Raw genomic sequence first — 23,965 nt, 5'->3', positions numbered from 1 at the left:
AAAAACTTGTACTTTGATTTTCAGGTCAAGGCCAGGTCATCACAACAGAAAGCTTAAATCATGACTCGGTCACGGGTCACATGTCACATGTTTCGTGACCTATATGGTTCATTCAGGCCATAGATTTTGAAATAAGTGACGTTTGTGTCATTGAAGGTCATCTTCAGCTTAATAGGTATAGCTGAGGTCAGGTCACTTTCGGGTCAAAAAGGTCAAATTTTAAAGTTGAAAATTTTCAACAAAAAGGATGTCTATTGGATGCTATTTAAGCTCAGTAACTCGCCGGTACTTTTTATATTGGTGTACGATGTTTAAAATGCACGAAAAAAACGTACGATTTGAAAAGTTAATTATAGTGAAGTTTTGACTATGACGCGTATACCTTAGCTATTTTCAACGATATCGGGCTAAAACTTTATAGTGACATGTTACATAGGCACCACAATTACTTCCTAAATGTTCGAATGGACGCTTCATTCGAAATCAGCTCCAAAAACTACCTTACAAGCATGTACACCCCGAAAAGTCATCTAAGGTCATCTAAGGTGAATGACTTTGACATGACCTTCAAGTGACCTTTGGAGCCACTATTATGCATGGCACAAACAACATCTCACATGTTACAACGTTAATAGCTACAAAAAAAAAACAGAAAACACACGGAATATGTGTGCTGACATACGAGTATGCGCTAATCTCGCTTCCGGCCTGAATAATCTGAAGAAGCAGGTGACTGGTCAAAGGTCATTTGGGTCATGGTCATGAAACATTTATGGTATGTACAAAATGAATTCACTTGTAGATGTTGTAAGTTTTGTCGCGATCAGCCACTGTTTGCGCGAGTTATTCGCGAAAAAAAACGAGGGGGGCTTTCGACACACCCCTCAGGCCCCACCTCTCTAAGTGCGAGGGTTAATTAAGCCGTGACTAATTTCTAAATGATGGTGTCGTTTCGACCAAGATATCTACTTGGGCACCGAAACGTTCTGGAGCAGCATACAAACATCAACACTACACTAACTTGCATATGACCACCATTAGAAAACATAACAATGCAAGAATGCACGTATACAACCAACGATAATTTAAACGTCCTTCTTACCTGATGGTTGTGTCCCAGACTGATATTGGCCAGTGCCCAACAATGCCGACGCCAGCATTTTTCTTTCCGAATAGGCCGGTCCTTATGTAATCCTTCCGTGTGTTTCTTCAGGCTCTCTTTGAGACTATGAAAAGTACGACCAGTATTGGTACTCACACCTTTCTTTTGAATTAGACGGATAAACAGGCGCCATGCCTATAAATTTGCCCAAGCAAATGATATGCTAGATGAACAATACATGCACAACTGTCTATAATCACTGCCATCCGCCGCGTCGGCACACCGGTATCTCCTCACCTTCTCCCCACACGGCCTTGACTCCCCAACTCACACCATCACACTACTGCATACGGTGACCGGTCACACGGTGGATCTGAATGCCTACGTTTTCATGCCAAAGTCTGAAACAACTAACGATTATCATCAGAGTAGAAATGTTGAAATTTAACATTTTAAAGCTTTTAATTTAAAAGTTTATAAGTGTGTTTTAACGCACTTGTCCTTATTGATTGAGAAAGAGCGCACTTTTGATCGTATTACCTAATACGAAGTAACGCAATCGAAGTGTGATTCCGGTCCACTGTGCGTTTTCAGGCGCGCTCGATAAAACACCCAGGCCTGGAGAAAGTTGGAAGGGTGATTTTCTGATCCTCCTTACCACAAAATGACCCTAAGCGAAAAAATGCCCGCGGGGCGCTGCCAACGCGTGCCAGCGGCCCTGCTAGTAAGGGCGAAAATCAATGTATGTGTATGCGGAGCACACCCTTAGCGCTACGATGGCTCCTTGGAGACACCTGGAGAAACCTCTGCCGGCAGAAGGGTCAGGTCCCTCGCAGACGGCGCGGCACGGCGGGAGCTCAGCGGGTGGCCTAGCCGGAAAGAGGATAAAAATAGCCGACTGGCCCGACCAAGCGAGGGGTGACCAAAGGGTGACCAGGAGTGAATGAGGGAACATACACGCGGTACCGAGCAGCCGATAACAGCACCGAACGATTAGAAAGTCATAAGTCAATGCTGTATTTTAGGCGTAAGGAAGCATCCATGTAGACGGGCGAACTGTCTCCAGCTCTTCCAAGTATTGCTAATATCTTGCTCCAACGAGCGTTCGCACGTTGAAAGTTTTATCGACCACTGACAGCACCGGACGATTAGAAAGTCATGAGTCAATGCTGTATTTTAGGCGTAATGAAGCATCCATGTAGACGGGCGGACTGTCTCCAGCTCTTCCAAGTATTGCTAATATCTTGCTCCAACGAGCGTTGGCACGTTGGAAGTTTTATCGACCACTGCAAAAAAACGCTACCGTGAAAATTTACCTAGAAATTCTACCGAGCGGCATAGGAACTTACCAATTGTCCGACCAGCTATTTGATTTCCATTTTTTAAGCATCATTGGAATCAGGAGCCGTGAAATAATGGGGGGAAATTACACCAACCCACAACTTTCAAAAATCGAGAGCAGCGTGTACCGCTAATATCCAGTTAACGCCCTGTATAAGACTTGGCCCTGGCTAGTCGCCATGACGTCAAGCAACTCCAACTCCGTGACCCCGCTTTTTTCCTTGGGTTCTTTTCTTATCGTCCACGTAATTTTGCATAAAAACATTTGCGTCCACGAAGTGAATTGTGCTTAACCCTCGCCCTGGCAGGGCATTTTTCATAACACGGCCTGGCAGGGGGGGGGGGTCGATGCGACCCCCCCCCCCTCGCGATTGGCCCCTATGGCACCTAGAAACACCAAATTTAGTAGGTAGGTGGGCCCCCCGGAGTTCTCGCCCCTGTGCAAAGTTGGTTGCTCTAGGTCAATATTTAGGGGGGTTTTGGGGGGTATAAATGTAAAAATTTCGCTAAAAACAGGTCAAAAGTTTTTCGCTTATAACTTTTGATCTAATTAAGATAGAGCAGAAAGAAAAGCACCAGTGAACTCAGCACGTCAAGGCGCGTCGAATGATATACTTTTTAGCTTTCTTACGTGTACTTAAAGTTTTTCTTAATTTTTAAGTAAACTTTAATTAATCAATTAAGTTCAAGTTAACCAAATTGCATCATATTGCATATCATTCGATTCGGCTGATCACCAGGAACACAATGACACTATTTTTAAGCTCTAGCGTCATTATGTGCCAAGTTATTGGCAAAAACGTCATTTGACCTCAGTTGACCTCATTTGACCTGACCCATGGATAAGTACACCAAACAAAGAAGCACCAAGTGACCTGCTGTTAAGTACTGTGGTTTCAAAGCACAAAAGTGATAGAACGAAGCGGATATCCCCAGTATTTTCCTAATTTTGTATTTTCCCATAGGCTTAACATTACGACGTAATGACCTCTAACTGACCTCAGGTCAGTGACCTCAAAAAACCCGAACTATATGTTATACAACTCGGTGAACTTAGCACACCCTGAAAGTTTGAAGGAAATCAGTTCAAAACTGTGAGCAGGACAGGTGCGAAAAGAAAATTGAAATTTGACCATGACCTTGTACCGGTTTTTCTGACCTGGTGACCTGACCCAAGGTCACCCGGACCTGAAATTTTCAGGTCACATGTAAAAAGGTTGCCCCATAGGCTGTGCCAAATTTGGCGGCGCTGCGCGCCGCCGTTTTTACGCTATCTTTGAAAAACCTTAGGGGGGGTCGCATCGACCCCCCCCCCCCTGCCAGGGCGAGGGTTAAATGCCACGAACAGATGTCGTTTTGTACTAATTTTGTAGATGGCGCCAGTGTTCATCCTGACTTCGTAATGGTGAGATCAAGTCCGGTGAGATGGTTTCACGGAAGCAGAGCGGCGGGAAGAGAATACTGACCGTGGACCACTGTTTTTTTTCTCTCTCTCTCTCTCTCTCTCTCTCTCTCTCTCTCTCTCTCTCTCTCTCTCTCTCTCTCTCTCTCTCTCTCTCTCTCTCTCTCTCTCTCTCTCTCTCTCTCTCTCTCTCTCTCTCTCTCTCTCTCTCTCTCTCCCTCCCTCCCTCCCTTCCCCCCCCCTGGCGCCAGCCGCTGAGCTTGCCTGAGGTTGTGCAGGCTGCGCTCGTGCTGGCCCTCCTGCTGGCGCAGCGAGTCGTTGAGCTCCTCCAGCTCCCGGCTGGCCACGTCACAGCGCTGCTCAGGTGTCAGCCGACTGAGTGGCGCTCCTCGCACGCCGCCGCTCAGGCCGACCCGTCCCTGCACGCACAGCCGCGGGGCGGCGTCACAGCCGACCTAAACAGACTATCAGCGGCTGACAAGTGGCCAATATCTTATTTTCCGACATTTTGGAATGGTATATTTCTTTCCATTCCGTGTCACAAATTTATCAGACCACACGAAATATTTCTTTATTGACAGTCCGATACACGGAGTGGCAATGCAATACCTACCATCGCCGGACCAAAGGAAAAAAGGACCTAGAAATTGAATTAAATACATAGAAAGAAACGCTCGCAGCTAACAATGACAACACAAACGCCGCAGGAAAATAAAAACAATGAAAAAACGCCCCCGCCTTGTACAGCCCACCGCTAAAGTAATGTGCGGTTTTACCAATCTCAATGGATGGCTGTGACTGGCGATTTTTTAATGCGGAGTGATCGAAAAGAAGACGTCAATAGATAAAGTTGCAGCTGCAAGGGTAACGATACAGGTTAGCTACATTCAAAGTTTCATTGTGGTCTGGCTACTCATTCCTAAGCTTCAGGTTCAAAAGCAGAACATACCCAGGACTAAAACCGCACATTACTTATGCCGTGGACTGTACGTCTCCGCATGCCCGCAGTCAACCGCAAACAACGACACCCCAAACGCGGCGAAATAAAAAATAAATGAAACGCTGCCCGCCGGAAAAAAGTCATAGCAAACACCAAAAAATAAAGATGAACAAAAAAAAAACGATACATAAAAAACAGCCGCCCTGCCCGCCGTGGACGCCCGCTCCGAATCGCAAAAAAAGAAAAATATCCGCGAGCGCAATAAAAATAAGAAAAAATACCACACCGAACGCCATCAGCCCGCCGGCAACAATGCCACCGCAAACGATGCGGAAAAGAAAGAAACAACAAAATAAAGAAACAAAACAGATAGCAATTAAAATAAGAGAAAAATGCCCGCACCGCACCACCGCGGTCCACCTGAGAAGAAAAACGCCACCACAAAACACCGCGGAAAGCAAAAAATAAAAATATTAAATGGACATGTTCATATCTAACATGGGGAATGGAGTTGAGATAGCAGTTTTGCTCGTTATATGCTAAAACCACATAATCCGGAGCCATTCGTCTCAAAAATATAAATGGACAGCGCTAGAGAGCAATTTCGATTGTCTTTACCAGATTGCCAAGGTCTTTACCAGATATGACCAGAGGTGTATGACGTTAGCAAGAAAGAGCCTAGATTTCAAGTTAACGGGAACGGATTAGCCTAACAGATTGGTCTTTTTTAAACGTCGAGCCGATAGGCGAGACGTTTGAATTATTTTTTTTATACCTACGAGCGTTTTTTATAATGCTATCCCAAAGCGCCGATATCTTTCGGGCGCTTAAAGATAAAAAATACATTTTGTATGAAAAAATAGGACACATTTCAGACTAGACGAAATGTCTACTACTATGCTTTTCAGACCCTGTAGAACATTCCTTTTCGGCTATTTCTCATTGTATATGCGTTTGAATTTAACCAAACTTTGGCATTGGTAGTTTGAGATCCCTACCTAATTTTTATCAATATGGTCTGTTAATAAAAAATGAACAATAAAGGCACTTGTCATTGACTGATAATGTTAAGGTCGTCAGTGCCCCGCCTAGAGGCTGGCACAGGCTGGGCGAGCTAGTAACGTGATAAATGACGTCACGCAAGATCAACAAAGCAAAAGAAAAGCATCAGACCTTGCAAGGAGCGCATGAAATCACGATTCCATGTGCTTGAGAATTTGAGATATGTAGTTGCAGATCATTTCCGGAGCCAAACTAGCAATTTCCATATTCCCTCCCCCCTTCCCCGCTGACTTTTAATGGCGAGAGACTAGAGTTCTGCGCGGCTGCAATGCTCCACAGCCTAGCCGCCCCGCAGCCGTGGCCCCACAGCCACAGCCACCCACAGCCGTGGCAAACTGTGGGCAGCCAGCCGTCAACCGGCCGTGGATACCTACTTTTGATGTCAGCCAAGTTGATGGCAGCCAAATAGCAAAAATAAGTTGTTTTTAGTTCAACATATAGACAATAGCACATTGCAAATGGCTATAGATTCTCAAGCTCATGAAGCATAGCTGCACAAGCTTGCAAGGGGTTAAGAAAGATAGGTAGGTACAGGTCTCGCGAGATTAAGCGGTAGGTTTTGCACTTTTACATTTCCGGTTATATCTCAGAAACTAATCGATCTACGATGAAGCCATTTTACACGATCATGGCCGGCTTGTTACCCAACAAGTCGATCGCATCTTCAACACTTAAAAGCTTAAGACGACGAAGATATAGCATGAAGTACACAGGTGCAAAACCTACCGTTAAAACCCGCGAGACCTGTACCTACCTACATGAACAGAATACTTTAACCCGGCAGGCGGTGGGCCTCCCGGCCACCTTCCGCGCGGTGCGGGGGGCATTTTTTGCCCCCCCCCCGTATCTCCGAAACTACTGGACGAATCCGGAAAATTCAAACGGCGTTCGATAGCCCTGTCAACTTTGCCAAGGGAAACCAAATTTCATTGACCTCGGGGTCACCGATGACGTCACAGGTCAGGTCAAAGATAAAATGTTTCACCGTTCACGGGGCTTCTAAGGAAAGCGCTATAACACCGAGTACAACGCATTTTGTCGAAAATCAGCGATAGGGCGTCAGTTGTCTAGCACATATGTTGCTTTTAGAGGTCACTGGTCATACCAGGTCAGGTCACAGGTCAGGTCACCAAAGCCCAAAGGTCACCAAGGGTCACCACTAGAGATGTCAATCGGATACCAACTTTTTGGTATAATGATACAAAACCGATACCAACTCAGTATTTGGTATTTCAATCCCAATGTGTTTGGTATTTTGTTGGTATCATGAACCCTCGCTAATGTTGAAGAGGCTAAGAAATCAGTAAACGTTTGGTATTTTCCTCATGTTCCCAAGTTGGTTTGGTTTCGGTATTTGTCCACGGTTTTGGTTGGTATTTGGTTTGGTATCGGTATTCCGATTTTCCGTAATTGACATCACTATAGTTCGTTTTTCTTAAGTTTGCCCCTCACTGTAAACGTCTCTTTGAACACAGCACGAGAATTGCTAGCTGAATTACTGAGAAAACTGGTTAGCGCACATTGTATTGTAGATATGAATAATATTTTCAAAAATAAGTTTTGAACACCGACGATTTGACGTTATGTTAAGCGCCGTGCAATTTATTTATTAGTTCAGACATAATTCCTGAGGAATCGTCTATCCCTGTGGGCCTGTAGGTATTGGCAAATACGATTTACGAGTCTGTGAAATAGTAAATAAATTTGATGAAATTGATCGTCTGTGAAATCTTGTCAAATCAGTGTGCGCCAACCAGTTTTCTCAGTAATTCAGCTAGCAATTCTCGTGCTATGTTCAAAAAGACGTTTACAGTGAGGGGCAAACTTAAGAAAAACGAACTATAATCATGATCTCTCCCTAATGCATGAGAGGCTAAGAAATCGGTAAAAAGTTGGTATTACTGTCATTTCCCCAAGTTGGTTCGGTTTCGGTATTTCTCCGTGGTTTTGGTTGGTATTTGGTTTGGTATCGGTATTCCGATTTTCTATAATTGACATCACTAGTCACCACATACCCAACTTTACTAAGGCTGTGCGATGCATGTTTTATGGCCAGTTTTTCATTTCCAACTCAATGGTGTTGGTTATAAGACCATCAGGACTCACCAGTGCAGTGGGTGGCCTTTAGATGCGCAGGTGTTAGGACTTTAATAGGCACTGGTGTAGGCACTCTGGTGTAGGCACTGGAGTTGGGCGTGTGAAACCCTCAGAGACACCGGTGTGGGCCCCCCTCATAGGCGCCGATGAGGGTCCCCAAAGTTACCGTTATTTGGCCCTCGGAAAAATAAGTATGGGACCATCACATGTGGGAAATGCCCCTAGAACTGGCCCCACAGAGGCCGGTAAGAACTCTCAGAGGCCAGTAACGGGCCTTTGGAGACCACCGAGGGGCCCTTAAAACCGCAAGAGGTCCTCAGAAGCCGGTGTGAGGTCCTTATGGAGATCTTAGTGTGGCTATTTAGGGCCCATGAGGTGCTCTAACGAGTCCCATGGGGCCCTTCTTAGTCGAAATATGGCCATCGTTAACCTTCAGCGGTCAAATGGCGCCGCAGGGCCCTTCGAACCCGAGGGTCCCTTTGAACCCGATGGGGGGGGGGGGGGGTACGTGTCCCCTTAGACCCCTAGCTACGCCACTGTTTCATATGCATCATGTCAGGTAGTCCGAAGGCCGAAGGGTCAGCCGGTGCCTAAGGGCACGCTGCGCGCCGGCCACCCGGATAGCCTGTGCAGCGTCTCCCTTTCATGCTCCGTTTACTACGCGCTCGATTCATTCATGATTCTGTGTTTCTGCGTCCCTCTCGCTAGGTGGCACCACGGATGTCATAGGCGATCCCAGGAAGACTGCGGCCAGAATGCCCCAAACGGCAGAAAATGAGGTTTTTGCTAAATATCTCAGAAAGTATTTGGCTTACGACGATGCAATTTCACAGACCACAGTGTCGTGGCAAATGTGCATACGCACAAATCGGGCACAAAATACTTATGCATTTGCACTTGATGTAAGACCAGATATAACCTAAAAAGCAAAACCAACCACTGTTTTACTGGAGAGCCGTACAGTAGGTCTATTAAAAAAGTCCCCGGCACCAGTGGGCGCTGCCTTCGCTGAGCCGAACCCCCGTCTGCCTGTCCCATATCGCGCCGGTATCAGGTCAGGAAGGGTCAGCGGGACCGCTCGGTCCGGCCCGCGGGCGGTGGACGGGCGGCCGGTAACGCTTTCCACCAGCCAGCTGTAGAATCCGACAGACGGGACGGCCACCGCTCAGCGCAGCGAAACCGGTGTTAAAGAATGGCAGTAGATGTTCATGGCCGATGAGATAGTCATTGTTAGCCCGTGCCCCACATGAATGCCTAGACTCTCACGCCCTGTTGGAGGGGAAATGGGGATTGAGGATCATTCTTATAACTCAGCTTTGGGCATTTAACCCTCGCACGACCAGGCCATTTCTCATAACACGAACGACCAGGGGGGGGGGGGGTTGTTACGACCCCCCCCTGGCGTTTCGAAACGGAAGGTCGTAGAGCTTAGCGGAAAAAACCAACGGATTGCTCTCAACGAGATCTCGCGATTGGTGGTATATTTTTTGGTCCTAGGTCAACATTTGACCTACTTATGACCGGTCAAAGGTCAAATTTTCGGAAAAATCTAACTTTTTTCAGATTTCCGCGCCGATTGCGGCAAAACGGTACGAGATGTCGACTTGAAACCTTCACTAACGTGATCCTTGATCAATTCTCTATCGTTTGGTGTGTATTTCGATGTCATAACTTTAAAAATGATGCGTTGGGAGCATCGGAAGTCTGCAAGGTCATTTGTCCATTGGGTCACGTCAGGCGTGTGACGTCACTGACCTGACCCTGACCCAAAATGAACTACAAGAAACAACCGACGATGCCTGAAATGGATAGCAAATTCGAATTCAGGGCATCAAAATACCCCGAAATGGCATACAAGTGCAAGAAGTCATTACAGGTCAACCGAGGTCAATGACCTTACCTTGACCTTTAGTGACCTTCAAAATGTCAACGGACATTGTGCCAATGTCAAATCAGCCAGTTGTGATTCTATAAAACAATCCATCAGTGCGTCAGGTCAGTCGGCATTTATACCAATGTGAAGCAATCTCCAATTTAGCGTAAATCTGGCCGGAGGTTGTTCCCTTTATGACGTCATAACTCCGTAACCTGACATGACCTTGACAAAAAAAAAATACCAAAAGTTGCGCAAAGGATGCCCCAAAGGGTACTGAAAATTTGAGCAGGCTATCTGAAACGGTTCGGCGTGTAGCTAAGAAAAACCTCGGGGGGGGGGTTGATACACCCCCCCCTAGGCGTTCTAGGGTTAAGTGGTATTCGAAGTAGCGTCAAAAGTAGCAAAAAGAAGAAAAAAATACTTCAGCTAATTTTGGATCCGGTCATAGCCAGAGATCATGTCACTAGAGGTCATCGATGGTAAAATTTTGCTTAGACAGGGTGCGTTGTGCGCACCGGTGCATTGGGTTTCCAATTTCCATGGAAACATCAACAGACTCGGAAGCTCGCAACAGGGGCGCGGGAACTACTTTCCGACTGGGGGCACACCATAATAGAGATCAACCTAGGATCCCCCCAAATCTTTTCTCACCGGTTTTAGGCCACTTATTTTTCATCTCTCGGCTTTTTCAACAAAAAAAGAAAACATTTGCAAAACAATGTGGTATTCCGTCTCAAAGCTGTGGGGGCACCGCCCCCACGGCCCCAGAGTTGGGGGGGGGGGGCAAGCTGCACCCACTGCCCCCCCGGCTCCCGCACCTATGGCTCGCAACGCTAGCGTGGAGCCCAATTCATATCAACCGCCGCAACAATGCAGCAGCGCAGCGCAGCGTGCTGCAGCGCGGGGCCGTGAAACACCGCCCAGGGCTACCCATGTGTCAGGGCAATCCAACCCACGTGATGGGCTCGGCCCCAGCGGAGCATGAGGTCCAGGACTCCCGCCCAGGCCCCCTGTCTCCTCCTAATTCCTATCATCCTTCCCACTCTGAAATCGACCGAAGAGCCTAACCTAACACAACAATCAGCTCATTTACCGCTATGTCTGAAATCTGAATAATATTGTCAGATTGAATTAGGGTCAACGGCTTAGCATGTAAATAACAACAACTGCCACCATCGGTATTATGAGAAAACCAATTGCTTTTCCACAAACACTTTAAAGTTTTTAGCTTAAAACTTGCATTAAATTAATTTTACCAGCCTCTTCGTTCCTCTTATCAAAACGCTTCGAATGAATCGCAAGTTTATCTTTAAAGGTCATTTGAAAAATTTGGCCTATGTTCAAAGACATGACCTGACCAGAAATGGTCATAGCATAGCAGGATATTAGATCCGTATCGTGGAACTTTACAAACACTTCAGATGATTTCATAACTAAGCATGTCTATCAAAAATAATTATTACATGGCTCATATGTAAGCTGGGTGTGTGAACATGCTTGCGCTTATGTTGAACGCAACTGATAATGTTCTGTTGGCCACATTTTCTATAATTAATTTAGCCTCCCGAATTTCATATTTTTGTTAATGACACCTTCACGATGTCGAGAAAAAAAAACGCTTAGGAGATTTTTAGGAACGCAGCCTGAGATACATTCAGTATAAGGAAGGTTCAAGGGTGCTAGATTCCTTACGTCATCGCTATCCTCAGGAAAAACCAATCCGCATCGCCCCTACATAGTCTTCATGCTTCCCTCTCTGGACGGGAGGTCACCCCACCAGCCAACCTGTAGTTGATGTCGGATCCATTCCAGGACACATAATCCTCTTCGGGTGACCGTTTGGGAGACGGCTGGACCGTCCCGACAGGGCAATCGTCCCACGGGGAACAGTCTCGCTTCCGCAGATCACCGTCGCTGGCTCGCACAACCCAATTACTACACCACAGCATAGTTATGTCATAGCTCTGCAAGGGCCTTTTCAGACCGAAAAAGATGGCCCCCAACAAAACAAACAATTTTCTCATTCAGTATTGTATCTCATCAAGCACCACATGTTTTCAGAGTATAGTTCCGTCCAAAAAAGCGCAGTTCAATTTTCTCCCATTGACTTGAGTTGACCCGGCCTTTCTGTCAACAATGTCAAACTTGCAAAGTAAACGTTTCAAATACATATACTGTTGCCCATTAAAATCGCTGAAAGTTCTGAAGCGATCGGTTAGTCGGTGTATTTACCGACTAATATTGGTTATAGTCGTATTGGTAGATATCATGAGATATATATTGGTAGATATGATGAGCACAGGAACTTTCCTTGAGGTAAGGTCACTTGACGTAACCTGATGTTATGACCTTGAATTGAAAGACTTGGGCGGGAAAAAATGGGTCATTTGAAATATCAAATGCTAGATTTTAACAATAATTGCAAACACTATCCCGGCCAAATAGTGAGTGAGAAGGGAGCGATTCCCCGACCCCATGTTTAGCTCCTATAATTGAGCTAGCTGCTAGAGCCTCGCGGAAAAAAAAACGAGCGCTTCCGTTGTTACGTGACGTAGCGACTGGCACCCCATTTTAAAATATCAGTGACCTCTTAGGGCAGGTCAAGGGCCCCAAGGCATTTGATAGGTTCTTGGTAAATAACTAAACGCATTATCGTCATTTCAATACAATCGTGTTTTCTATTCTCAGATGCGTCGATTTGTTTTTTTTTTACGTGAAGCAAGTTAGGATGTTTTGTTTACCTCAGGTCAATGTCATGTTAGGGCAGCGCAGGTCACGAAGCTGTTGAAAGGAGGACATGTTGCATAACATTTGATTCGACAAGTCTTGCAAAGTCCATTGATGGCTGTCCAGACTGGCTAGCTCATTTCGATCGGGAGTTATTGACGAAACACTCCTATGACACAAGTGACGTCATAAATGACGTCACGCAAGGTGAATCATGCAAAAGTGAAGCATTAGACCTTGCCAAGAATGTATGAAGTCACGATTTCATGTGCTTGAGGTATAGTTTCAGATTATTTCCGACGCCACATTAACAGCTTCCATAATTCCCCATTATGCTTATACGACACTAAGTGCATTGCGGATTGCATCATTTTATAACCGACAACCGTTCAGAGGCTTACCTAAGACATACCGGGCTTCTCACAAAAGTCGGACCAATTTCTTTTGCGGATAATGGACTGGAAACAATATTTAAACGAAACAAATGCACGTGAAAAGAAAGCAAATTTTTAGGAGATTTATATGATACCATATTCGTTGAGTTTAAAAAAAATGAGACAGTGGTCTTAAGACGCCAAAGCAAACTCAAAGAAATTCTACTTTCAGAATAAGTCGGTCGTTTCAACACAACCGAACTTCCGCAATCCTTTTTTTGTGCAAAGTAAGCACCATCTTGAAATGCTATTTTCCACGTTGTTGAAAGTTTCTGGCTCGAGGAAATGTTAACTGCGGGTTCAAAGAACATAGCGGAGGCCGCAAACCTAATCAAAGAAGCCCGGCGAACGTCCCTCGTGTCAGAGATGCGCTATACCCAGGCTGTCAATGGTCAGCGATACCGGATGACCCTGACAAATTTTTGGAGTGTCCTGCAGACCACAATGGGCGGCGATCCTGAACCACTCAAATGCCAATAGTTCCAGCTAGACGTTTCCACGGCCAATACCGCTAAACCGGGAGTGGCTGCAGGAGCGCTCCGGGCAGCGTGTGATCTCGAGATTTGAGACACATCCGTGACCAGCGAGCTCCCCGGACTTGACCCCACCGGACTTTTTCCTGTAGGACCACCTCAAGTCCCAGGTGTACCGAAACCACCCAAGAAGTCCCAAAGACCTGAAGGGTGCAATGAGGTCGGCGGTGCGCAGCCTGCCACCTTTCGCGTGCCGTGCTGCAACAGAGGCCGCGCTGCGCGGGGCTTAACTGTGCGTCGAGCGAAACGGGGGTCATCTCGAACAGGTCCGGCAAGGCTCAGTAAGGCGATCGCCGACGGTCGAAATCCCCCGAAACAAAATATTTTTAACCAGGCTTTCAGATGATACCTGATTTATTTTTGTAACACTGACACACCCTAAAATATATTAATTTTAAATTCGTCCGACTTTTGTGAGAAGCCCGGTAGTTAAGTGATCTGACCTGAAAACGTGGTTGATGTCAAGTGATCCGGCTTGATTGAAATGTAAGGCATGTGAAATGTCAGCCTTCTATCATCAGTGTGCTTTGAGCTACCGCAAAAAAATGCATGGTGGAGGCATCCACCCCTTCTTCTCGGCCGGCGAGGGTAAACCTCGCTTCGAATTATTGCAGATAATGATGTGACCGAAAACCAAGCATTATTCTGTGTCTAGAACGGCCGCTGACTTGTTGGACAAGATCTCCAATCTTAATTCGCTAGATAGGAATAAAATACTCGGTATGTGATACATATAGTTATACCCCTCGATTTGCCCTCGCGCTAAGTCTATTCTAATCATCACTGCCGCTTTTTTATCCGAGATGCTGTCGCCGCTAAACGGGTTGTTTTGTTTGCTTGCTTGCGCTGAATGGCCATTACAGATTATTGAAGGATTATGATAAAATAGGAATGAGGCAAGGGAGGATATGCACTGCAGGTGTTTGATTTAGATCACAAAGGCATCATTTCAGGCATCGTGCAGAGTCATTATCTTCCCCTCCTCTGCACAGCGGCATCTCTGCGCCCCACACACTGCGTCCTCACTCCACGGCCGGCCGCCGCCAACTGACCCACTCGCCGGGCGCCGCGACCTGACCCGTGTCGCTGCCGCGGCCTGCGCAATAGAGTCGGGGCTGGAATCCGGGGGTTCGGCCGGCCGGCCGCCTCTGGAGCGGGGGACTTTTTTAGTAGACCTACTGTACGTACATACCTTGCCACTCGGTTTGCCGGCGCGCCGTGCGCCGCGTAGAGTGCTGCGCGCTGATTGGTCACTGGTGCTGACGTCAGAGGCTGACTGGGCGGGGCTGATTGAGGGCGTGGCCGACTGGACGGAGCTGGCGGCGGGCGCGGCGCTGGCGGCGTGCTCCCATGGGTCGACCCGCTGGAGAAAGCGCTCAAAGACGTCTGTCTCCAGCTGCAGCTGCCGGACGGCCGTCTGCAGCTGCTCGGTGGAGCGTTGCAGCTGCTCGTCCGATAGCTGGTCCATCTGCGGCACAGCGCGCACCCCAGTCAACGGTCGGCGTCCAGTCAACCCCAGTCTCTAGTCATCCCAGTCAACGGTCCGCGGCCTCGGAGCTCAACTCATTCCCGGTCAGGGTGAAATCAGCCTTTGGTACCCTAGGCTCGAAATTGAAAAAAAAAACACACCACATTGTCACAAACCATACAACAACAAACAAAATTGTTCATGCGATCATTTAACCCGCGCATGACTAGGGGGGGGGGGGCTCTGAGCCTCCCCCGGTTTTTCGGCAATATCTTCCAAACCCTTGAACGTATTGTTGTGAAGTATATCAAATTAAGAGTTCTGTCATGCAGTTGTCACGCGCACGTGTATATTTATATTTGTATTTCTATTTATTAGATCGCCAACAGGCCCATCGCCCTTTTACTGACTAAGTCAGTTACACACAAGCTGCAAGCAATACACAAGATGACAGTACCTACATTAGAGTAAACGTAAGAAAATGTGATAAATACGGTAAATTTATAATCGGCAGGAGTATACAGTTATTGAGTACAAGATAAAATCACAAGAACAGTAGACATAAAATCGGTTCATGAGAAAGAACTATGACTAAGGAGTAAGAGGTCACACTATGACTAATAAGTAAGAAGTCTCGTAAACGGTACCTCTACCTACATACAAGATCGATAAAAGTAAAGCACGTGAGTATGATGTAAAAGATCACATGAAAGTGCCTTGCGTAATTGTGAATCCGATAGCGCGTGTTTTAAATGAGTATGAACTACCAGTAAAGAAGTCGGTGGTAGGGTCGTGGAGCAAGAATGAGTTGCATGCAGCTGGGATCCTGACAAACAGACATCGTTGCACAGTGTTCACTCGCGCACGCGGTGTGTTCCGACCCCCACCGGACACGATTTGGTAGCCGAGGTCTGTGACGTCAGCCGGGCGTGAAGTTTTCCCTTCACCATAGGCTTCACACACAAACTGGCCGAAGTTCATGCCAGGATAGCCCGGCTTGAAAGTGCAAAAATGATTAAATATTGACCTCAATAGATTCATTGCTTCATTTTATAACTAAAAACGTCCGTTATTAGGCCTCAATGAAGGTAAAAAGTACTCAAAATCGAAGTTCAAGAAGATGCTGTCCGAGCACAATCTGGTAGTATCACGTGACCTCTTTTAAGCAGAATGTATGTAATTCAAGGATGTTATTGCACGATTGCTGCCTAAAACATCATAAATAATACGCTTGTAACATTTATTGCTTCTGTTTAAGTCATAACATTGCAAAACACAAAGTTTATCATGACAGTCACGTGACCAAAGGTATAGCAGGGGTTGGGACAAGCACTCAAAGGATTTCAAGTTTCTTAATTAAATTATATAAGTTTCATGATGAAATTGAAAGAATGTATTTTTTCCTAATGAAATACAAATTTTCGTATGTAAAATATTTTCCTTATGGGCGAAATTCTCCATATAAGAAATGTCAGTGACGTCACCAGGGCTTTACTCAAAACATCGGACCTACCTGTTTCTTATAGGTATCTTGGTGTGTTCCACAGAACCGTGCTCCTCGTCCTCCGTGCCGGTATACGGCAAGACCGAACGCACCGACTAACACATCATTGTCCAGCTTCCCACGATGAATGTGGAATAAAAACATGATATCGTACTGTATGAATCTAGACTTGATGGAGCGCACTTTAAAATGTGAGAGTAAAACCGAGTAGTCCATGTCGTCAGAGCGCCTGTCAGAGTAACGAGCTAACCACATCAGAAACTTGTGCTGCACTCGCTCGAGCCTTGTCAGGTGAGATGCAGCCGCTCCAGCCCATATGACACAGCCATACTCGATGATTGAACGCACATGAGCGTAGTACGTACACAACATGGTTTTGTGATCAAAGGCGGCTCTGCTGTAGCGTCGAGACAGTTGCATACTACGGATAATCAGTCCTAACATCCGGTTTGCCTTGGCAACAGTCTGGTCAACGTGGGCGGCAAACGTAAGCTTGGAGTCGAGGATTATTTACTCCTAGGTCTCGGACTTCGGATCGGCGGATATTTGTAATTGTGTGCTAGAAGACAAGAATACCAGGGATACCTACCGGGGGATGTGCTTGGAAGTTGCTTGGAAGTTAAACACTGTTAACAATGCATTGATTATGCAACATGAACATATTATTGTTTATTTCTTATGAATAAACTCTCACTGTCATATTAACCCTATTAGTGGCAGGCTCCTGGCTACCCCTATTAGTGGCAGGGGGGGGGGCTGTTTACGACCCCCCCCCTGATATCTCGAGATCTAACGGGCCGATTTTCACAATTCAAACGGCATTCGATTTCGCTCAACGTGATCTACATTTCTACAAAAATGAAAATTAAAAAATGTCAATAGGGGGGTAGAGGGGGGGGGGGTAAAACGGGCAAATTGCAGATACATTTTAGACTGTTTATCACGGCCAGGTTTCTGAACCAATCTTAACCCTATTAGTGGCAGGGGGGTTGTTTTCATCAACCCTCAGGTTTTTTGAGAATATCTTCGAAACCGCTGAAGCTACGATGCTGAAATTTTCTGACTTTTTCTAAAACTAAATTGGGCACATTCCCTGAAAATTTCAAGTTCGTGACTTTACCAGGGGCGGATCCAGAGCACTGGGAATTGGGGGGTCCTGGGGGGTCCTATTCGTGAAGAGAGTTATTTGGGTGAAGATCACGATGCTGGTGTATTATAACTGTATGCACCAGTTTTACGATCAGTGAATGAAAGTTATCATGTGATAACATATACAAAGTTATTGTGCATCCTCTTTTGACACGTTTTTGCTATAATAGGCAGATCCAGGCGTCCAAAAAAGGGGGTTATGTTTTACCTCCCAACATATGTGCCCTGACACCACCTATGCATGACCAATACAATTGTAGTCGTTCTCTCATAAGAAAATTGTAACATAACAAAACCATTACCACCCTTTTTAGAAATAGTACCAACAAAAACCTTATTTACTATACTTTTTGTGTACCCCCAATCTCAATGATCTGTATCCGCCTATGATTTTTGAAAATGCATATTTTTAGGATCCATGTGAATTCCTGGTTCATTCTCTATCGATCGGCAAAAGTTGCGTTAACCCTATTAGTGGCAGGCTCCTGGCTACCCCTATTAGTGGCGGGGGGGGGGGCTGTTTACAGTGGCGTAGCCAGAAATCAGCGAAAGGGGGGCATGGTGCTCGAGGGGGCGACTTTTCCCTTGAGAGGGGCGCCATTGTGAGCTAGTGACAGGGGGTCAATCTAAAATGTAACGTCATATATTCATGCATTATTTACTAGGTGTTGCAAAATACGAGTATAAGAACGCTTCGCTGATTTTTCATAAAATCCAATGCAATTTGCAGCCCGGTGTTTTTTATCAAAAGCCTTGATCTTTATGCATATTTAGCACGATATTAGGATTAGGAAACGAGCTCAGGCTACGGACATGTTATTCTCAAAACACACACCCATGCGAATTCGAAACGGTAAAATATACGTGGATCGATAGGCACAATCTGTATTCTTTGCAAAAAAAAAAAAAAAAACATACAGGTTCACTCACTGATCCAAAGTGACCTGTGGACCTGTGGGCCTCTGGTCGACCGGGGTGGCCGTGCTTAGAATCTCAGACACTCATGACTGCATGAGTGCCAGATGGGTGAGGCGTGAGACTGTCCCATATAGTGGCACGAAGGTTAAGAATGTCTTCGGCCGGCGTAGTATAGAAGACGACTTTTGATGATGTGAGTGTGCATGGTCGACTTTAAATAAGCGCCATAGAAACCTGCTGATCTCACCGAACATTCGCCTTGCGTAATCCTCAGACGACCAAATATCTACATTGAGATGGCCAGGTCAATTTTGCGACCTCTCCATTATATATTAGGTAGTTAACCTGCGCCGTGCTGGTGGCCTGTGCTTTCCGTGTCGTGCTGGGGGGGGGGGGCATTTTCACGTCCCCACTCTAACTCGGCTCCTGGGCTACGTAGCGACACGCAGTAAGAGGAAATCGAAAGAGCGTCAAAAATACTGACGGAAAGACTTCGTTTTAATATTTAGGTCAGGTCAAAGGTCAGGTCACCAGAGGTCATCAAAGGTAAAATTTAGTCCATTTCAACAATTTGTAAACTGCCAACGGCTAACTCGGGAACCAATAGAGCTACAGCGCCGCGGAACGTGTTCCTCTCGTCGAGACGCGTCGAATGAACTATACGTTGACCTTGAAAGGTCATTTTAAAAATTTGACCGCACGTCAAGGTCATGACCTGACCGGAAAGGGCCATGCTGCATATCAGTCGATCCGTATCGTCGAGCTGACCACAGCCCCCTGGACGAGTCCGCCTTCAAGTGGTGGGGGGTGTGGTCGCCTGCGACCGCCGTCTGCGGTGGACAGCCGCGGACGGAACGCCAAACGGACTCAACTTGCCTCTCTTCCTCTGCGCGCGGCCACTGCCTGGTGGCACGTACTCCATCTACCGACTCTTCCTCGCCGAGGGTCGTCCGTCGCCTGGGCAGCGCTCAATGCCCCCGCGGGCCTGGGAGCCGCGCTCGCAGCGCGGCCCCGGCCCGCTGAGTGATTAGCGCGCCGGCCGCGCCCCCCTCCGTCGCCGGAGGAGGGAGCACCGACGGGGTGGGGACTGGCAGTAGGCGCCGCCTCAAGAACCGCCGCTACCGCAAGAATCGGGCCAGGAGAAGCCACGTGACGCTTGTCTCATGGAATGCCGAAGGTTTGCGCACCAAGGTGCAAGAACTGGGAGGCTGGCTTTCCGCGATTAAAGCAGATGTAGTGGCCATTCAAGAGGCTCAGCTGCCGAAGGCGGTGCCGAGCATACCAGGGTTCCAGCCCCCCGTCGTAGTGCGCAGGGCGCGCGGAAGACAGACCGGCGCGGTGTCGGCGAAGGGAGGAGACGTCGCAGTGTATGTCCGAGCTGGACTGCACTTCTCACCTCTCTCCGACCGGTACCTGGCGGCAGCGGACGACACCACGGAGCTCTGTGGAGTCCGTCTGCTAGGACCGCAGACACTGGATGTGTTCAACATCTACAGACCGCCCATCCGGGCGACGGGTGACGACCGAGAGGACCGCTTCGACCTGCGATGCCTCCCCAACAACAACAAGACCATCATCATCGGCGACATCAACGGCCATCACCCCAGCTGGGACAGGGCCTGCGAAGCGGCTGACGCGGTGGGGGAGAGGATGGCTGACTGGATGGAAGCGGAGGGATGGGTCCCGCTCAACAGCGGAGAACCCACCTTCGCGAGCTACCGATCAGGTGCTCAGACGGCCCCAGACCTCGTCGCGTGCAGTGCCCCCCTGGCCCGCAGGGCAGTGTGGTCTCTCGGCCCTGACCTTGGGAGCGACCACCTTCCCATGGTGGTGGAGGTGAGGTCCGAGACGGCGCTCCCCAGGAGGGTCCGCAAGACCAAGTGGGCGTTCCACAAGGCGGAGTGGCAGGCGTTCGCGGCCGACTGCGAGCAGTCGCTGGCCGAACTGGAGCCGGACCTGACGACTCAGGTATTGGCGGACCGGTTCGAGTCGGCGCTGCAACGGGCTGCAGTGCGCCACATCCCGCGAGGCGCCAGGGCGGATCCTCGCCCGTGGGCCTTGGACCCCGACCTCCAGGAGGCGATCATAGAACGGCGCGCGGCGCGCGCGGCCCTGCGCGATGGTGACACACCGTCCCGGGAGCGCTGGATCGCGGCCAAGCGGCGCGCGGCCGAACTGGAGAAGAAGGCCACCATCGCACACTTCAAGGACTTCGTCTCCACCACCTTGAACAGGCCAGCCAACGTCGGCAGGGTCCACAAGACGCTGAAGAAGTGGGAGCGATGTTGTGACGATGAGCCCAGGGACGGCCAAGCGATGCTGAAGGGAGACCGCCTCATCGTAACCGACCGCGATAAGGCAGAGGCCTTCGTCCAAGAGTATGCGAGGGTCTCGAAGCAGGTGCGCATACCGAAGCTGGACCGCGATACCAAGAGGCAGCTACGGGAAGAGCACCGCTCCTGCCGCGGGTGCGGCGATCGTCGAGAAGGAGCATGCGGTCCCTTCAGCCTGCAGGACCTGGTCAGAGAGCTCAGCGGACTCCAGCTCAAGAAGGCCCCCGGACCAGACGGCATCTCGAACGAGATGCTCCGACATCTGGGACCGGTGGCTCGCAAGGTCCTGCTGACCATCATCAACATGTCGTGGCGGACCGCAGAGGTCCCGAGGCAGTGGCGACAAGCGACGGTGGTCCCCATCCCCAAGGCGGGGAAGGACAAGCGACTCACCGCGAGCTACCGCCCCATTGCTCTGACCTCGCACGTCGGCAAGTTGGCTGAGCGACTCATCAAGCGACGTCTCACCTTCCTGGCCGAGTCCCGCGGACTGGTCCCACCGGAGCAGGTCGGCTTCAGGGCTGGTCGATCGGTCGAGGACAGCATCGGCAGACTCGTCCAGCAAGTGCAAGACGGATGGAATCGGCCCAAGTCCAGACGTGCAGACCCACCAGAAGGCACCACCGCCCAGAAGTACGTGCTGGTCGGGTATGACTTCGCGCGCGCCTATGACGTGGTGGACCATCGCCTCCTACGTCTGAGACTGCTAGAACTGGGACTCCCGCGCTGCATGGTGCAGTGGACGTGGCAGTGGCTCCGAGACCGACGAGTCGCCGTCGAGGTGAACGGAGTGAAGAGTGGCGAACGGGTGTTTCGGGCGGGCCTACCGCAAGGTAGCGTCCTGTCCCCGCTCTTGTTTCTGTTGTGGGCGGCACCCCTCGCACACTCCCTCAAGGCGATCCAAGGATGCACACCCTATATGTACGCCGACGACACTGCAACCCTGTGCGCGGGTGCGAGCATCGAGACGGCCAGACACCGAGCCCAGCAAGCCGCTGACACGCTGACAAGATGGGCCAGGACATCGAAGATGGTCGTCTCGGGAGAGAAAACCCAGGTCCTGGTGCTCTCGCAGTGGCCGAAGGACGCAGTGGACCTGTCCATCAGGGTGGCTGGAGCGAGAGTTCAGGCCCGCGAGACTCTCAACCTGCTCGGAGTAACGCTGGATCGCCTCCTCCACTTCGGCCCGCACTGCAAGAGGATGCGACAGAGAACCCGACCGAGACTGCAACACCTCAGGAGACTGACGGGCAGGGACTGGGGGCTGGAAGAGCGGCAACTCCGCATCGTGGCCAACGGCTACGTCAGAGGCGCGCTGGAGCACGCCGCCGCAGCGTGGCTACCGGCCGCGTCCCCCTCCCACGTGGAGGTACTGGAGAGGGAGATGAGGGAGGCCGCCCGCGTCATAACGGGCTGCACGCGCTCAACCCCCACCGAAGCCCTGATGGCGGAGGCAGGACTGGCTCCGGTGACGGCCCGGAAAACCACCCTGGCGGCGCGATTCCTCGCGAAGGCAAGAGCCCTCCCAGAAGAGGACCCACTACGCCGAGTAGCGGACGCGACCGTCAACCCACGGTTGAAGGCGGTGACGGGCTGGCGCACGGTGGGTCTGGAGGCCTGGCACATGGCAGGTGTCGTGGCCCCGATCGAGCCGGTGCTGCCGCCCAGCGTCGCCCCGTGGGAGGAGGCCCCCCCGGTGGTCTTTGACCTGGGGATAGGAGCCACACCCCCCTCCGGAGCGTCCGCGGAGACCCGCCGACAGGCGGCCGCCCTGCACCTGGCGTCCCTCCCCCAGTGCGCGACCTGGGCCTGGACGGACGGATCCGCCACGGGAGGAGTGCTGGACGGTGGAGCGGGCGGCTATATCGAGTGGCCCGACGGGGGAGCCACGAGCTCCGCGCACCAGCGGGCAAGCTCTGCTCGAGTTACCGAGCGGAGATGGTGGCACTCCGCGAGACACTTAACTACATCGGCAACCACACTGATCATGAGGAGGACCCCATCATACTGTGTACCGACTCGCAAGCAGCTCTATCTGCCCTACGGAGTGGCCCGGCCGAGCAAAGGACGCAGCTGAACCGAGCTGTCTGGGACGCTCTGGCCCTGGTGTCCGACAATGGAGAGCGGCAGGTGCGCCTACAATGGGTCCCGTCCCACTGCGGGCTGCCTGGGAATGAGATGGCCGACAGCCTAGCCAAGGAGGCGGCATCTCTCCCCCAAGAGCAGGTACCGGTGGACATGCGCACAGTGCATAGAGCAGCGGCGCGAGCGGCGGACGCTCGCACACGAGAGCAGCGACCCCCAGGCTGGTTCCGAACCCTGATGGGGACAACGCGCCCACCCACAGTGTCTGGCCTAGACCGTCTGACGGCTATCGACGTCCACCAGCTGAGAGCCGGACACTGGTCAGGGTCGCAACAATACCTGCATCGCATCGGCAAGAGCCCCACACGGCAGTGCGACGCCTGCAATGAACGAGCATGCGGCGGAGCCCTCTGCCCACTCTGTAAGGAGGAAGCCGACACCCCAGATCACATTCTGTTGCGGTGCCCAGCGCAGATGGGGCTTCGGTTCCGCCTGACGGGAAGCATACACGCCCCAACCAGAGAGACTGCAAGGAGCACAAGTTACATCGCGGCCATGGCGGCCGCGCGCAGAGGGATGCTAAGCCGCGAGGCTTCGCGTCGCTAGACGCCGAGAGGACGAACAACAACAACAACAGCTGACCACATCTGACGTGTTTTCGCCGCCTCTAGCACGTCTATCAAAAGTTATAGCCAAAAAACTGCTGGTGAACGTTTATGACCTGAGGCCTGTTTCACTAAAAACTTGTAATTACAAGTGTTTGTAGTTAACAATTCATAAGTATTTTTACCAACTACACAAAAACCGATTTCACTAAGCTTCATCGCCAGTGGCACCTCCGATAAGAAAAAGTTTGCAAATAAACTTGTAAACAGTAAAATTGTTTTAAATCAAGAACTATAGCATGTTAAAGATATTGCTTCTTTTTATCAAATTTTGTCTAGTATTCATGTCAAAAGCTGCCTAATTAAATTATAAATAATGATGCTGTTGG

The 23,965-nt window shown here is 49.5% G+C and overlaps 1 protein-coding gene across 1 annotated transcript in view; it reads right to left on the bottom strand.

Moving 5' to 3' along the window:
- The window catches only part of LOC122366349 (coiled-coil domain-containing protein 113-like), a 116,162-nt gene that overhangs the window by 82,159 nt on the left and 10,038 nt on the right, over positions 1-23,965 (bottom strand). Inside the window, exons 2-3 of the mRNA XM_043338527.1 lie at positions 14,707-14,982; positions 4,110-4,264 (exon numbers count right to left, since the gene is read on the bottom strand). Coding sequence (XP_043194462.1) covers positions 4,110-4,264; positions 14,707-14,982 — 431 coding nt within the window. The remainder of the gene's footprint in view (positions 1-4,109; positions 4,265-14,706; positions 14,983-23,965) is intronic.

Source organism: Amphibalanus amphitrite, unplaced genomic scaffold (genome assembly GCF_019059575.1).
Source record: "Amphibalanus amphitrite isolate SeventyFive unplaced genomic scaffold, NRLGWU_Aamphi_draft 000799F_arrow, whole genome shotgun sequence".
Taxonomy (NCBI): Eukaryota; Metazoa; Arthropoda; class Thecostraca; order Balanomorpha; family Balanidae; genus Amphibalanus; species Amphibalanus amphitrite.
Note: the sequence above shows the minus strand (reverse complement) of the source record. Positions and strands in the feature narration are given on the sequence as shown.